This window comes from Microtus pennsylvanicus, chromosome 11 (assembly GCF_037038515.1).
Source record: "Microtus pennsylvanicus isolate mMicPen1 chromosome 11, mMicPen1.hap1, whole genome shotgun sequence".
Classification (NCBI taxonomy): domain Eukaryota; kingdom Metazoa; phylum Chordata; class Mammalia; order Rodentia; family Cricetidae; genus Microtus; species Microtus pennsylvanicus.
The window spans coordinates 2,832,874-2,850,000 of NC_134589.1; the positions used below are offsets into that span (position 1 = coordinate 2,832,874).

Here is a 17,127-nt window from a genome sequence, read left to right on the forward strand (position 1 = left end):
CACAAAGCCTGTTAGCGTGGGCTGTGAGACAGATGGGAACTTTCACCCCAGGGCTCTGGGCTGGTGGTTGCCAGGGGGTGCACTTGAGTGGTGTGTCCAGTCCTCTCTTAGGGAGGATGGCGGGGTGCACTTGAGTGGTGTGTCTAGTCCTCTCTTAGGGAGGACGGCGGGGTGCACTTGAGTGGTGTGTCTAGTCCTCTCTTAGGGAGGACGGCGGGGTGCACTTGAGTGGTGTGTCCAGTCCTCTCTTAGGGAGGATGGCGGGGTGCACTAGAGTGTGTGTCTAGTCCTCTCTTAGGGAGGAGGGAGCTGCCACCTTTGCATCAGCCTGTCTTCCCACCTACTCTTGAGTAATTGAGTTTTTGCCATGGCTCCTCCAAGATCTCAGAGACTGCTTCTGTTAGCAGGAAGTGGCCTCCCGCACTGCTGGGTGGTGCCCGGTGTGGACCGACTTCCACCGACAGGGCCGAGGGCAGCTTCGGCCAGCGTGCTTGGAAACACCTGTCGGGCACAGTCACTCTGACAGCTGCCACTCTTCACCAAGCAGGAGCTGGCACGTAGGACACATGTCCCCCTTCCCAGACAGAGGCCACAGCCCAGAAGATGTGGCAGTGTGTGTCACCAGTGTGGGAGGGATCGTTTCGTTCCAGAGTTCTGTCTTTCCTGTCGTCACAGATGTGATACCACAGCGGTGATCTCGACCCACAGGGATGGGGAGAAGGGAAGATGGGAACGGGAGGGCACTGTGAACTGTGATCTATGTCTGCTGGCTCTCCTACGTCCCTCAGAGTTGAGGGATGAGCCGGAGCAGGCAAGGTGGGAGCAGACGCCTCAGGCCAGCCTGTGGGGACGGATGAAGATACGTGCTGACTGTGTGCGGTGAGGAAAGGTGAACCCCAGCATATGCGTGTGTCCCAACTCCAATACAGATGTGCAGCCTGGGCAGGGACGCGGCTCTGGAATATCACTGGGTCACAGAAGCAAAGCAAGCGCGGGTCGTACCTTGTGCGTGTCCCTAATTTTCTTTCGCAGCTCATTCTGCTGGTAATGGAATTCTGTTCTGGTGATGGTCTTCCTGTCTATCTTGCTCTGCCCTTCAGCCTGGACTACAATGGTCTCCCTGCGGCTTACAGCCTGCTCCATGTCCTGGATCATCCTCTCCTGCTGCTTCAGCAGCTGCCCGTGCTTGACCTGGGGACACAAGACAGAGGGGCCGGGCAGGGCACGGCTTACGTGAGAGTGGCCAGCCCGCCCTCCCTGGCTTGTCTGCCTTTGACACTGGCCAGTGAAGTGTCAGGGATACAGAGAGAGCCACAAGGAGACGGAGAGACAGCACACACCGATGGGAGAGGTACAGCTATTCTTGTAATTGGTACAAAGGGAAGGCAGGAGGAGAGGAAGGAGAGGACCACACCATATTCTCTGCCAGCTGTGGTGAGAGGGCGGGTAAGTCTGTCTAGAGATGGGGGTTTGGTTAACTGTTTGGCTGTGACAGAGGCTGAGGGCTGCGGCTTGCGAGCATGGGCTGCGCGAGTGCATGAGGACTTCTTTGGCCCTGGGAACATTTGTAGCTCGTTTGGATAAGTGTATTATATTTCATGAATGTTAGCGTGGATGACTATGATTTAAAAGGAAGGGGGCAGGGCTCAGGAAATGGCTCAGTTAGTGAAGCGTTCGCCTCAGAATGTGAAGAGCCAGGTTTTTGGTCCTCAGAACTCACAGAAAAGGTCAGGGGTGGCTCCGCACACTTTCAAGCCCAGTGCTGGGGAGGCAGTGACAGGAACAGCCCTGGGGCCTGTTGGTCACTCAGTGCCATCTAATGAGTGAGCTCTTGGCCCCCGAGAGACCCTGCCTCAAAGGAAGTGACCAACGTTCCTGAGGGTGCCCTCTGACTTCTGCTCACACACAAGCACACACGAGCGCTCACACACAGCCAGTCATTCACACGCCTACAAGAAACAAGAGGGCAATGGATAAATGTCAGTGACTGTCAGCACCCAAACATCAGAGTTGATAGGACGTGAGCAACCTGACAGGTCCCCTTAAAGCTGAGAATCTACATATAGCCTTTGGTAATCTAGATTTCAGGAGGGGGGTGGATTGCAACATATTTACTGCTATGTGTCCATCTGATTGGCCTGAGGGCTGCCCGGATAGCTGGCTGTATCCATGAGGAGGTCTGTGGGGATCAGCATGTTCGTGTGCACTAGTGGACGGAGTAAAGTGGGCCCACGGTCTCCAGTGGGGGTGCCTGGGAAGATGGTGGCATGCTTTGGATTTGGCTGGCATACGGTGCTGGCTCTCCGAGGCTCTCACGGGCCATTGTTGTGTACGTACACATTACAGAGCGTGACTGTACACACGTCATGTTGGCTCTGCTTCCGAGCGTGACTGCACACACGTCATGTTGGCTCTGCTTCTCTGGGGACCCCTCCCTCGTTCTGAGAAACTCCGCCGGGAATGGGGAAAGTGACAGACATTTCTAATTACAGGAGGCACATTTTAACGGGGACTTGAGGAAAGAGCGTGCTTGGGTGACCACATCCCAAGGTAGGAGGAAGAGGTTTCTGTGCTAAGCCAGGCAGAGGTGCACAGCCAGATGAACGAACCTTACCAACGACTAACTTATCCAACATCAATCACCAAACAGCCTGGGGGTGGGGAGGCTGAAGAGACAGCTCAGTTGTTAAAGAGAGCTAGCTGCTCTTGAGGAGACCCTGAGCTTGATTCCCAGCACCATGTCAGGAGGCCCACAACTGCCTGGACCTCCGGCTTCAGGGGAATCTGATGCTTCTGCTGGACCCTTCGGGCTGTGCTCATGTGCACATACCCCCGTGCAGATGCACACATGCATATATACATAATTAAAAATAAATAATAAAAAGTTTGAGACACAGTCTCTCTGTGTAGGCCTGGCTGTCCTGGAACTCACTTTGTAGACCAGGCTCGCCTTGAGGTCACAGAGATCCATCTGCCTCTGCCTCACAAGTGCTGGGATTAAAGGCAATCAGCATTATACCTGGTTCAAAACAGTAAAATCCTTCAAAAGAAAGAAAGCCCATGTGCCAATGGCTCACCATGACACACCATGCCCAGCTGATGGGCTCAGTGACTTTGTTTGTGCTATAGGGTTTAGAGCATTGCCAGGGTCACCTGGTAGGCAAGAAGGCAGTTATGACTGAGATGGCCTTGGTTATGTCAGGCTGGATCCCAGCAAACACCAACCAGCAAGCACGTAGGTCATAGCTGAGGTGTCCCACACTGCCATCCGTCACAGCTGAGGCTGGGGTCATATCTGTGCACACAGGTTCTGCAGAGGTGGAGGAAGCCAAACCGTTTGCATGTGTGGAGGGAGGCCACTGACCCCTACGGGCTTACATAGCAATGGGGCACACAGGGATGCTGGAGGCAGGGTGAGAGGACACCTTTGGCTTCCCCCTCACCTCAGGGATGAGAAGCTAGTTCGCTGCAGCAACCACACAATTTCTGTGCTTTTCTTTTGGGACAGGGTCTCATGTAGTCCAGACTGACTTTGCTTTCTCTGTTTAGCCAAGGATGACTTTGAACTCCTGATCTTCCTGCTTCCAACTTCCATGTGTTGGGATTACAGTGTGCACCACCACATCTGGCCTGCTTATGCTTTGAAAATCCAATTACATTGATATGTGTGTGAGATGCTGAGGCTGGTCTTGAACTTAACATCCTCTTGCCTCAGACCCCTGGATGCTGGGATGCATTGCAGGCATGTATTGTGGTTCTTAGCTTTATATTTCATTTTATGCATGCTGGGCATGTAGTACAATTAATAAAAACCCAGAGACAGAAATTGGGGTTCAACCTAAAGGTCAGAAAGGCAAAACAGTCAGGCACTGGCTCTTACCTCTACCTCAGTCTGAAATGACGATCCTGCCTCCAGGAATCTCAGAATGAGACTTTATGTGAGAGCTGTCTCCTCCTGTTTTATATTCCTCTCTGGGGCTGGGATTAAAGGTGTGTACCACTACCGCCCGGTTTCTGTGGCAAACTAGTGTGGCTACTGGGATTAAAGGTGTGTGTCACCACTGCCTGGTCTGTGAGGCTGACCAGCGGGGCTGTTTTACTCTCTGATCTTCAGGCAAGCTTTATTTATTAAAGTACAAATGAAATATCACTACACTGGACTTTTAGTTACTGATTTTCTTGCTGTGATAAACTATCCTGACAAAAAAGAATTTAAGGGAGGAAGGGGCTTATTCTGGCTTTCAGTTTTTTGTTTTGTTTGGGTTTTGGTTTTTAGAGACAGGGTTTCTCTGTGTAGCCCTACCTGTTCTGGAACTCACTCTGTAGACCAGGCTGACCTCGAACTCACAGAGATCTGCCTGCCTCTGCCTTCCAAGTTCTGGGATTAAAGGCATGCACCACTACTGCCACCGCCAGGCCCAACTTGCTGTTCTAAGCGGTACAACCACCGATCCTGGTGGGGAAGGGAGCAGGGGCTTGGCCGGTTGGTCACCCTGCATCCTTAGTTAGCACTGAGTGCTCGGCTCCCGTTCTACTTTACTGAGTCCATAGAGAGTGGGGGCTCAGAGTCAGGTGGCTCTTACAACCTCAGTCAGCCTAATCTAGATAATTCCCCACAGGTGTGCTAAACTAATCTAGATGACACCTCACAGGTGCGCTCAGACATCGTCCTCTAGGTGACTGTGGATCTTGTCAAGTTAACATCAGTCACACTGGGGAGCAAATCCTAGGCCTTGAGCACAGATGCTTTACTGCTGAGCGACAAGCCAGCTCAGCTCATGCGGGAGGGCTAAGAGCAGCCAACAGCCTGAGGCCGTTCCATAATGAATGAGATCAGAAAAGTGATGTCACTGTGGCTAACTGATCTGTTTTTATTTAACACTTTATTTTCTGAGAATGTGTGTCTCGCCTGAATGCCTGGTACCTATGAAGGCCAAGAGAAAACATCTGTCTGATCTCTGGAACTGGAGTTACATGAAACTGTGAGCCACCACATGAGTGCTGGGAATCAAACCTGAGACCTCTGGAAGACTAACCAGTGCGCTTAACTCTCCATCTCTCCAGCCCCTAACTGCTCTTATTTTCATCCCTAAGGTCTTGAAGCTTAAACGGATGGTCATTTGTGATTTAGCTGTTCTTACAGTCAGTGAAGTCCACTACTCCTGAGAGGTGGGATGAGGTGCCCCTGAGCTTTTTTTTTTTTTAGTTCGGTTTGGGAGGTCCTTCTGTCTATGTGTTGCTTTTATTGGTTAATAAATAAAGAAACTGGCTTGGCCTGATAGGGTAGAACAGAGCTAGGTGGGGGGTGGAGGGGACTAAATTGAATGCTGGGAGAAAGAAGGGCAGAGGCAGGGAGAAGCCATGTTACCCTGCTGAAGACAGACGCTGAAACTTTACCCAGTAAGTCACAGCCACGTGGTGATACACAGATTACTAGAAATGGGTTAAACTATCCCATTTCTAGTTAAACTAATATGTAAGAACTAGCCAATAAGAAGCTAGAGCTAATGGGCCAAGCAGTGATTTAATTAATACAGTTTGTGTGTGGTTATTTCGGGTCTGAGCTGCTGAGCAGCCAGAAGGGAACAAGCGACCTCCCCACTACATGAATTGTTTTTCGTTGCTCGTGTTTGAGACAGGGTCTCACTGTGTCACCCTGGCTAGCTGGAACTTGCTGTGTACAGCAGGCTGGCCTCAAACTGCTGGGATTAAAGATGGGCACCACCACACCAGCCCATCTGAGGTTCTTTTTGTTCCACAGTGAGGTGAGACCATTGGGCTGGGAAACCGGGCATTACAGCCAGTGTCTGAGAACATCAGAGGGGCCTTGAATGCTTGGAGTCACGATAAGACAGCGTTTTATGGGGTGATGTGCACACGAGCACATGTCCTGGCTGCGGTGGGGTTATTCTGCACAGTATAGACGGAAGTCAGGCAGACCCGGGGTGTGAGAGGTGGGTGACGGCACAGAGCTTGCAGCCACATTTGCTGCGATGCAGCCACTGTGCAGCAGCAGGTCCTCCCCAGGGATCTTGCCTGTTGCCAGAGGCAGGGTTGCTGAGTGGCTCCCCATCTGCAGCATCTCTGCCGCCTACGCCCACAGCCCTGACACACTCACCTTCATCCTGTGGATCTCGGCCTTCATGGCCCGGATCTCTGTCTGCCCGGTATCGGAATCCACTGAGGCGCGCATCTCCTTTGCCAGCTGGATTTTTTTCTCCCAGAGCATGATCTGGTGTCTTCAGAGGCAGGAGAGGCAGTGTCAGGGCCGGAGCAGTTTGAGCTGGAGTGACAGAGACCCCACCACCACCTCTGCCCAGGGGTGTGGCAAACGAAGCCAAAAAGTCTTTAACTCAGGCTCCTTACAAAATGGTTTGTCAAGTCTTGAGACAGAGAGACTTCTGCATATGGGCTGGCGGGGAGGAGAGGAGAGAGAGCAGAGGCGGGAAAGGGGAAGATTAAAAGAGGGAGAGATGAGAGACGGGCTGGAGAGACGGCCCAGCGGCTGAGAACCCTGCCTGCTCTGGCAGAGGGCCTGGATTCAGTCCCCAGCACCCATGTGGTTTCCTACACCGACTGTAACTCTGGTTTCAGAGGCATTCTTGAGAGAGAGAGAGATGGGGAGGCAGCAGGGAAACACAACTGAGGAACTGAGAATGTACATGTGATTGGTAAAAGTCAAATAAGGAAGTGAAAAACTCTGTCAGAAAGCTGCCCAAATGTAACCCAGACCACAAGCCCCAAAGCCACTGTGTGTGTGTGAGTTAATGCACAGATCTTGTCAAGTGGCAAGAAACACATGATCCCTTTTAGAGTACTCCTGTCAATCAAGGGGCACCCTCATGGTGCCTACAGACGGTTTCCAAGGGAGAGGTACATGTGTGTGCAATATGCAAAGACACCATGACAATGTAAAATTGCCTCAAAGGGAATGGTCTTGCTACAAACCAAACAAGAAATCTATCTATACAGTGGTCTCTTAGGATGAATACTGGGGGCTGGGAAGGGCTCAGAGGTAGAACACTTGCCTGGCACGTGCAAGGTCCTGAATTCCATCCCCAGTTCACACATACACACGTACACACACGTACATGCACAGGCACACACGGAACAGAGCTGATACTACGCATTCTCCCTTTTCCCGTTAGTTCAGTGGGGTGGTGGTGGTATGCACCTGCACGCACACAGAAGCCAGAGGACATCTGGCTTCCTGCACTGTTATTCTCCATGTAGTCTCAGGAGACAGGTCTCTCAGTGAACCTAGAGCTAGACCGAGCTCCATCGTGCTGGGGTTATGGGCACACTTGGCCATGCATGGCTTTTTACGTAGGTGCTGGAGATGTGAACTCAGGTCCTCCTGTATCCACTGAGCCATCTCCCCGTTTCTCCTTTTCTACTCTGTCACAGTGTAAAATGCTTGGGGTTGGGTTTATATATTACTACCTTTTTCCATAAAAATAAGATATATTTTATAAACTTTATCCCAAAGGAAACCACTCAATACCCAGGGATACTGGCCTGGCTGGTGGTTGCCGCTGAGGGTTATTCTACAGATCTGTACAGTGGCTTTCTGGGGTTCTTCTGGGGTTCACAAAGCTGGCCTTCAGAGCTACTCCCCAGTGATGCCAATGTTTGGTGGCCATTCCCACAGAACCTTGGCGGGTCTGGTGACCTTTAGCAGCGCCACACAGCTGAGCCCCTTACTCACTCGGCCTCCACCAGGCTGTTGAGGAGGGTGGTCTTTTCTTCACGGAGCTGCGTCAGCTTTTCCTCCATCTGGATGGTCTCTCTCTCTGCGTCCTGCGTGGACCGGGGAGAGCTGTGAGGATGGCTCAGGCCTGTGGCCCCTGGAGCCCCTGGGGGTGACTGAGCGGGCGGCGGGTAGTGCCAACCTTCAGTGTGCGCACAAACTCTGTCTCGGCCACCAGGTTGCTCTGCTGCAGCTGCTCGGAGTCACACCGGTTCTTGTCCATCAGCATGTTGAGTTTGGTCAGGTCGTTGTTCAGGTCCTTCATGTGCCGGTTGATCTCCTTCTGTTCCTTCTTCTCTTGCTCAATCTTGTCTGTGGAGGGACAGGTGGGGGGGGGGCGATGCTGGAGGTCTGGGGTCCTCAGCTGGCAGCAGCTATGCCCCCTTCCATCCCTTCCTGTTTTGTCTGACGCAGGTAGAGATCAGGGGAGGGGTGCTCAGATGCCGTGGGTATCTAGGGAAGGCAGGCCAACCCTTTGCCTCCAACACCTGGCCTTAGGGCAGGGTGGGAAGGAGAAAGACCAAAGACATTTTGACGGGGGAAGAAAAAAGGCACCAGGGTAGGTGACCCATAAAATCCTGCTGTCAGGCTCTCTGCCTTTCCCACACCAGTATCCTTGGCTGGCTCATAGCTACGCCTCTGGATGTGCCTGTCTTTGTCCCAGCTGATCTCGCTCGTGTCAGGGTGGGGCTCTACCTTCCAGCCTGGCTGGTGCCAGGAGGCCCGGCGTACTACTCGATACTCTGCCCTTGTGAGTAGCCAAAGGCTGTGAGAGGATGCAGTGGGATCCCTGGCGAGTGGGCAAATGCAGCAGCCCCGTTTCTCCACGCAGTGTTTAACTGACTCTCTTCTCTGGACCACGTGGAACCCAGGATATCTCAGTAAGGTGCCCTTCGGTGGTGACCCAGGAATGACATCCTGACAGGCCCCTGGGTGTCAGAAAGGTTGCTCCTCGGCACAAGGGACTACCCGGTGGTACCCAGCGTGCTTCTGGGGTCTGTGCGGGCGGGAACAAAGTGTTCAGGACCAGGAGTCGAGAGGCTGGCTGCATTTGTCTGATTTCACAGATCTTTTTGCTCCCATCCCCCACAAACCTCAGGAACACGGTGAATAGCACCGACAAACTAGATGACTATAGAGTTGTACTGGTTTGCTTTGTTTTCCTTTTGAAACATGGTCTTACTATGTAGCCCAGGATAGCCTCAGACTTACGGCCTCAGGGCCCTGGGTGGCACCTGGTCTGGGAGTGATGTGGCCAGGAGGGAGCTCACTTAGAGTGCTGGAATTGCTGGTGTGTGGGGGTCTGGGATTGAGGCGGCGGGGAGGGAGTGCAGGGCTGCGTGGCTCCGCCCCCAGGGCGTTCGTAGCCCCGCCCCCAGCGGCTCACTCTCTAAGCGAAGCTTCTTTTGCTCCATAATGTGCATCTCCTTCTTGAGCTGGTCCAGGGACACCATTTGCTCCTCGCGTTCGTTTGTGACCTGGACCAGTTCCTGCTGCAGGCGCAGCCAGTTCATCTGTGCCTCTGCCACTCCCGTGTTGTGCTCTTCCGTCAGCTTAGACAGCCTTTTGATCTCCAGTTCCAGGGGTCCAGCTTCTTCCCCCTGGAGGGATTTAATCGGAGGGCAGCGTGAGCCTCGGGATCCTCAGGTTTGCTTTTATTATTATTCATGTGTGCTGTATATACATGTGCACATGTGCGTGTTTGCGTGCGTGCACGTGTGTGTGTCTGTGTGCGTGCGTGCACGCGCCCCACGCGCAGCCACAGAGATAAGCGTGCCATAATAAGTATTACCTTGTTCAGACAGGGTCTCTCGGGAATCTGGAATTTATTGATTGGTTGGACTGACTGGCCAGCAGGCTGCAGGGATCCTCCAGTCCCTGCCTCCCCAGTATTGGGATTACAGGTACAAACTGCTATGCCTGGTTTTTACTGTGGGTGCCGGGGTGGAACCCAGGTCTGTATGATCACGAAGTGTGCACTTTACAGACTGAGCCAGCTCCCCACAGCCCTTCTTTTGGGGTGGGCTATGGAGAATCATGAATTCATCGCATTTACTTCAAGGGCTCAGACAGCGCTCTTATCTTTCACTGGCTTTGTGGTCCCAGGTCCTTGTGGGCACGGCCTTCCACCCGCTAGGACACTCTGAATATGTTCTCTGACCTCAGACCAGCCACAGGCAGAAGAGGGCTTCCCTGACAGCTTGCTCTACTTGAGGACTTCACACCCATGGTGGGTCCTTAGGTTCCCGGTAAGTGACTTACAGGTAAGTCACCTGAGTTACAGGAAAGACATGGAGCCCTCAAACTGATTAAACCACAGTGTGGTATTGCCTCGGTCCAGCCTGCTACCTGTGTGTCTGTGTGACTCAAAAGCCTTGAAGAAAATCAAAAGAAGCCAGGCACGTAGCACACAGCTCTCAGTAGCTGAGGCCCCAGGATAGCAAGGTCTGGGCCCACCCGGGCCACATAGCAACTGTCTCACAAAACAAACCAGAGAAATCAAAAATAAGGTTCACGTCAGAGACGGACGATGTGGAATTCAGGTCCCGGTTATAGAGGTGGGGAGGAGCCTCGTCACCCAGCCCAGCCTGGGGGTTGCAGCCTGGAGCATGCGCACACGGCCACTTCACTAGTGGGACTGGGGTAGAGAGGTGCCTGCCATCTGCGAGCACCGCACACACGGCTCGGATCCCAGGGCGGTTCCTCACCCCCAGCACGGCCACAATCTGCTCCAGCTGCTTGTTGAAGAAGTTGATGAGGCTCTGCTTCCTCTCGATGAGGATGGTGCGCCGCACGATCTCACTCTCACTGTTGGTGATGAGGTCGTTGAGCCGCTTCACCTCCTTGTCCAGCTCAGCCAGCGTCTTCTTATGCATGTCCACCTTGCAGCTAGTGTTGGTGATGTCCAGGGTGGCCTGAGCAACGTCGCCGTCAAGTTTTGAGAGATGTGTCACCTGAGGGCACGAAGGGCAACGGGGTGTGAGCGTTTTCTGCCACTTGAACGGGCCAGGCTGCTGTTTCCTTGACACTCTACATGTATTCTGGAGAGATCCCTGCGTACAGTTGTGAAGAAGCGAACTGGCTGGGCCCTGAGTCTTGAGAGCCTACAAGGGGCTTGTTTACACAATGGAGATGCAAAAACAGAAAGCTGGGTGTAGTTGTACATGCCTGAGATCCTAGCATGCGCCTGTGATCCCAGCACACGGGAGACCGAGGTGGGAGGGTCTTGAGTTTAAGGCCAGCCTGGGCTACACAGTGAGTCTGAGGTCAGTGTAGGCTACAAGAGACTCTCTCTCAAAAGGTCGGGCTGGTTCATGTCTTTCTTTTCTTTTTTCTCAGAGATCTGCCTGCCCCTGCCTCATGGCTGGTTTATGTCTTTAATCCTGGCCCTTGGGAGGTAGAGGCAGGAAAATCACAGTTTAAGACTACTCTGGTCTACACACAGAGCTCTAGGCCAGCCAGGGTTATATGGTAAGACCTTGGAGGGAGGGAGGGACGGAGGGAGTGTGAGATGAGAGGACAGGAGAAAGTGAGCTATCAGGGATGGATTTTCTTTATAGACGAGCATAGCATAAGTGCACAGGGGAACATACTGAATCATGGGCGAGTCTGTCACAAAGGTAGCACCAGATCACCTGGAAGACTTCTTCTAGTGTTCAGTCCACATGGCCTCCCGGGCCCCTCCCCCTCCCTCCCGTGCCCCCAAGGAGAGAGGGGGTGGGGCCACATGCCATTGATCTCTTTAGTCTGAAAGATTCTGTCTCATACCTTTTTTTTTCTTCTTTAAGACATTTATTATGTATACAGTGTTCTGCCTGCAGGTATCTCTGCAGGCCAGAAAGGGGCGCCAGATCTCATTACAAATGGTTGTGAGCCACCATGTGGTTGCTGGGAATTGAACTCAGGACCTCTGGAAGAGGAGCAGCCAGTGCTCTTAACCACTGAGCCATCTCTCCTGCTCTCCCACCCTGTCTCAGCCATCTCTCCAGGCCCCTGTCTCATATTGTTCTGTAATTAAAAAAAAATTTTTTTTGAGATAAGGGCTCACTGTCTAAGTGCTGGCTGGCCTCTACCTCCCAGGTGCTGAGATTAAAAGTGTGTGCCCTCACCTTCAGCCTCTACCTCCCAGGTGCTGAGATTAAAAGTGTGTGCTGTCACCTTCAGCCTCTCCTATCTAATTTTTAATGGCTAGGTGATGCACAGTGGGACATTTCCTGATCTCGTTCAGATTATGGCATATTCTTCCTCTCACACTGTGATTGGGCAGAACAGGCTGCCTCTGCCACTACCCTCTGCGACCTGCGGAAGGCATCCTGGCCTCCGAGGAACCCCAGGACCTCAGCTCTGCCCCCGAGTTTATAATGAGATCCTGCATCGACACCCTTCCCTGCTTCTCTCTGTCCCAGCTCCAGACAGAATCCTGACAATCACCCTCTGATCCCCGTTTCTGCACCACCCGGCACCGGTGCAGAGGGCTTTTGAGTACCCACTGTCTCCTTTCAAGGACTCCACTTCAGCTGGAAAACCACGGTAATAAAGTTGTTAACCTAAGACTCTTTACTGCCTTCTGGTGGGAAGAGGTGGTGACAGGACATGCCCAGTCTAGGAAGGAGCAGGGTGGGGACCTGGCAACAGGAGCCTTAGGAGACAGGTCTAGCCTGTGCAACAATAGCCAAGCAGGCTGCTTCACACCCACCATGTCCCTTAGTGTCTCGAAAGCACCTGGGACATCTCTTTCTGCCTGCCCTGTTCCCAGAGGAAACACTTGAGCAACGTCGGCCTGGACATCCCAAAGAGATCCGGCGGGGCTATGCATTAGCCGCTGCCAGCCGTGGACAGTCAGGTCAAAAGCGTGTGTGGAATGGGAACGTTCAGGCTGTGGTCCTTTCAGGAGGCCAGGTGACAGCAGCCACCATGACAGCAGTGGTGGCAGGTGCAAGCCTCCGTCACCTTCAAGATGACAGGAAAGGCAGCTGAGCCCCCAGGGCCCAAAGCTGGGCCAAAGGCCCTGGTCTCAAGGCAGCTGGATTCAGGTGTTAACTGCAGAGAAACCATATCTAACCCTGGCTTTCGCCCAGGACTGGTGGCTTTAGTAGCTTGTCCTCAGAGTGTAGGCATTAGCAGACCCGGGTATCTTTGCAGAGACTTGTCAATCATAATACGGGATGCTCTCGTGATGAAGGTCGTGAAAAGTGAAGGTTTGCGGTATCGAAGGATGGGTAGCGGCAAGTGTTGGATGTTGTCGGGTAAAATGGAAAATGGAAAAATTCAGTGAGTCCCCAATTTAATGCCTGTGCACATTTCTCCCTGTGTCACGGGTCAATGAGACTAATAAAAATGTAATCAAATGGACCCCAAACCAGATGTTTAACATGAGTGCAATGTTAGCGTGAGTGTGTGTGTGTGGTGTGTAAAAGTGTACAGAAGGGAGGAAATCTAGAAGTGGTTTCCTGGACAGTGGGACTACAGCGTCCATTGTTTTCCTTATGTCTCCCTGGGTTCTGCCTCCTTCCTCTTCGACCCCTGGTGCTGGAGACAGAGCCCAGGGCCTTGTGTACGCTGGGCAAACTCTCCAGGTGTTCAACAATAAGACAATATTAGCTGGATCTGTCATCCCAGCTGCTCAGGAGACTAAGTAAGGCATGCCGGTCATGAGTGTAAGCCTAGCCTGAGCTATAGAAGGCGTTCACCCTAGGCAACTAGTGAGACCCTATCTCAAAGATAAAAAAAGGGCTGGGCAGTAGTGGTGCAGCTGGGCCTTTAATCTCAGCACTTGGGAGGCAGAGGCAGGTGGCTCTCTGTGACTTCAAGGACAGCCTGGGTTACAGAGATAGTTCCAGGACAGGCTCCAGAGCTACACAGAGAAAACTAACTCAAAAAAACAAAATAAATAAATAAAGATAAATAAATAAAAAGTGGGCTTGGGGAGCTGTGGTGGGATATAGCTCACTGCTCAGAGTCCTGCATTCCATCCCCAGAGCCTGATAGGTAACCCAGGCCTATAGTCCTAGCACTTAAGAGGGATCAGAGATCCAAGGTCATAGGGCTGGAGAGTTAGCTCAGTGGTTAAGAGCACTGCTTGCTTTTCCAGAGGTCCTGAGCTCAATTCCCAGCAACCACATGGTCACTCACAACCATCTGTAATAATATTTGGCACCTTCTCCTGACCTGCAGGCATACATGTAGATAGAACACTATATACATAATAAATATTTAAAAAAAGAAATTCAAGGTCATATATACTTATATATGTGTACACACATATATAATAGATAGATAACACACACACATATATATAATATGAAGCTCTCTGAGTTTCAAGGCTAGCCTGCTCTCTCTCTCTCTCTCTCTCTCTCTCTCTCTCTCTCTCTCTCTCTCACACACACACACACACACACACACACACACACACACACACACACTAGTAAGTTTGGGATTAGCTGGAGCTCCGTGAGACTCAGCCTCACAGAAGAAGGACAAAGAGGACCTTTGTGTAGGGTGTAGCGCTTGCCTGGCCCTGGCATGGACAATCTCTAGCACTACAGAAACTAAATTAATTAAAATAAATTATAGGGTTGGGTGTGGTGGCCCACATCTTTGATCCTGGCACTTGGGAGGCAGAGACAGGCAGATATCTCTGAGTTTCAAGGCCAGCCTGATCTACACACCAAGTTCCAGGATGACCAGGACTACATAGAGAGACCCTGCCTCCAGAAGAAAAGCAGAAGTAAGTAAGCAAATTATAGAAAGTGTTGCTTTGACAGCTAGAAACAAGGTCATGAGGGGCCGCCCCAAGAGCCCTTTGCTCATAGGCCTCTAGCTCCAGCCCAGCCCCTACCCTGTCAGCTGGAGGCTGCCTACCAGGTTGGTATTCTCCTTCTGCATCTTCCGAAGGAGCTGTTGGAAGTACTTGGTCATCTTGCTGGAGGTCCCGTGCTCCTGCAGCTTGTCCATGATGGAGACATCCATCTTTTGCCGTAGCTCCTGCTCCTGACGGACAGCCTGGCGGGCCGCCTGGAGTTCGCTCATGACTGCCGAGTGTTCCTGCAAAAGAAGAAAGAACCATGGGGAGGACATGTGTGTGGCTGTCCTCCTACAGGCTGGCTGAGAGCAGAGGCCCAGGCTTGGGGGCCCTGCCTCACCAGAGCGCCCTTGTTCAGCATTTCCTCCGTGTCCTGCAGGGCCAGCTGGTAGGTGTTGAACTCGCTCTGCAGAGCCTCTTGCTTGCTCAAGCACTGGGTGGTCATTTTCTGCACTAGCATGGCTTCTGTCTCTGAGCGGTTCAGGAGGCGGGCCAGATTCTCATTCTTCTCTTCCTCCTTCATGATGGACTTCTTATAGGCTTCGATCTCACCGTCTATGGACTTAACCTGATGTTCACATTCCCTGCAAAACCAAAAGAGCAAAGCGGGTCACCGGCCAGACACCAGGAACCCGCTCAAGAGAATCTCACTGGGTGGATTCCAATGTGGAGAAGGAATTTTGGATGCCAACTCTTAACTGCTGTTCATTTCTGTGTGGGAGTCGTCTAGCTTACTTTTCTGTTGCAGTGGACAAAACACTGACCAAAAGCAATGTGTGTGTGTGTGGGTTGGGGGGGGGGGCTGGAGAGATGGTTCAATGGTTAAGAGCACTGGCTGCTCTACCAGAGGTCCTGAGTTCAATTCCCAGCAACCACATGGTGGCTCACAACCGTCTTAAGATCTGGTGCCCTCTTCTGGCGTGCGGGCACACATGGAGGCAGAATGTTGTATACATAATAGATAAATAAATAAAATTAAAAAAAATTGTCATTGTGTGTTTAAAAAAAAAGCAATGTGGGGAGGAAAGGGTTTGTTTGTCTTACATGTTATAGCCCGTTATCAGGGGAACTCAAGATGGGAACCTGAAGGCAGGAAGTGAAGCAGAGGCTGTGAAGGAAAGCTGCTTACTGGCTTGCTCAGCCAGCTTTCTTTTCTTTTCTTTCTTCCTTCCTTCCTTCCCTCCCTTCCTTTCTCCCTCCCTCCCTCCTTCCTTCCTTCTTTCCTTCCTTCCCCCCCCCTTTTTTTTTTAAGAAAGGGTTTCTCTGTGTAGCCCTAGCTATCCTGGTACTCACTCTGTAGCCCAGGCTGGCCTCAAACTCACAGAGATCCGCCTGCCTCTGCCCCCCAACTGCTGGGATTAAAAGAGTGCACCACTACCGCCTGGCTTCAGGCTGCTTTCTTACTTGACCCAGGACCACCTGTGCAGGTGTGGTCTGGTCTACAGTGGATTAGGCCCACCCACATCAGTCACCAGTCAAGAAACAGACACGTCCAGGAGCCAATCTGACAGCAGCAATATCTCAGCTAAGATTCTCAGGTAACTAATTTGTGTCAAATTGACAAAACCCAACTAGTAAAGTGTGTCTGTGTATGCAGTGTGGATGTCTTCCTCGGTCCCTCTCCACCCTATTTTTTTTAGTGTTTTGTTTATTTATTGTATGTGTGCTCATGCGTGTATGTCCTGGCACTGTGGAGGTCAGAGGACCAACTGTGTCTTTTCCCACTGAGCTAGATGTGTGTCCCAGGCTGATCTTAAAACCTTGTGATCCTTCCGCCTCTGGCTCTTGCATATCCAACCAACATTTGCCACTACAACTGCCTTATATTTTTAGTTAAAAATTAGTAATTTTTTGGGTAGGGCTAGGTACGCATGCCACGGAGCATGTGTGCAGATCAGAAGACAGCCTTTGGACGTCGGTTTTCCCCATCAACCATGTGGGTCTTGGGGATTGAACTTGGGTCATCAGTCTTGGTAGCAGGTGTCTTTTACCGTCTGAGCCTTCTTGCTGGACCCACCTTAATTTTTCAGACAGGGTCTCTCACTGAACCTGGATATCGGTGTTATGGCTAGACTGGTTGACGAGGGAGCCCTAGGGATCTTCCTGCCTCCACCTCCCTAGTCCTGGGGTTTCAAGTGTGTACCACCCTTAGCCGGGGAGATGGCTCAGTGGCTAAGAATACCGGATGCCCTTCCAGAGGATCAAGGTTTGATTCCCAGCACTCACATGGTGGCTCATAACCATCCATAACTCCAGTTCCAAGGGATCAGATGTCTCCTGGCCTTCGTGTGCATGCATATGTATTGCAGGCAATATACCCATAGACAGTGTGAGTGTGTGTGTATGACAGATAGAGAGTCAGACAGACAGATAGATAGACAAATAAATAAAAATTAAAAGGCAGTTGAGGATGTAACTCAGTGGTAGAACACTGGCCTAGCATGCATGCCCAAAGCCATATCCTGGATTAACAGAAATTGAATTTTTTTATTTGTATGTGTGATGATTTTTCCTCTTTCATCCCAAGACCTTGCCTTTTTTTTTTTTTTTTTTTGATTTTTCGAGACAGGGTTTC

General features: G+C 51.6%; 1 protein-coding gene across 3 annotated transcripts in view; it reads right to left on the reverse strand.

Annotated features, from left to right (window-relative positions):
- The window catches only part of Ccdc40 (coiled-coil domain 40 molecular ruler complex subunit), a 47,203-nt gene that overhangs the window by 4,523 nt on the left and 25,553 nt on the right, over positions 1–17,127 (reverse strand). For all 3 annotated transcript variants that reach the window (XM_075989919.1, XM_075989918.1, XM_075989917.1), the window contains 8 exons: positions 14,893–15,136; positions 14,612–14,794; positions 10,459–10,704; positions 9,138–9,351; positions 7,893–8,062; positions 7,709–7,800; positions 6,119–6,239; positions 1,003–1,191 (listed from right to left, as the gene is read on the reverse strand). In XM_075989919.1, the coding sequence (XP_075846034.1) occupies positions 1,003–1,191; positions 6,119–6,239; positions 7,709–7,800; positions 7,893–8,062; positions 9,138–9,351; positions 10,459–10,704; positions 14,612–14,794; positions 14,893–15,136 (1,459 nt within the window). The remainder of the gene's footprint in view (positions 1–1,002; positions 1,192–6,118; positions 6,240–7,708; positions 7,801–7,892; positions 8,063–9,137; positions 9,352–10,458; positions 10,705–14,611; positions 14,795–14,892; positions 15,137–17,127) is intronic.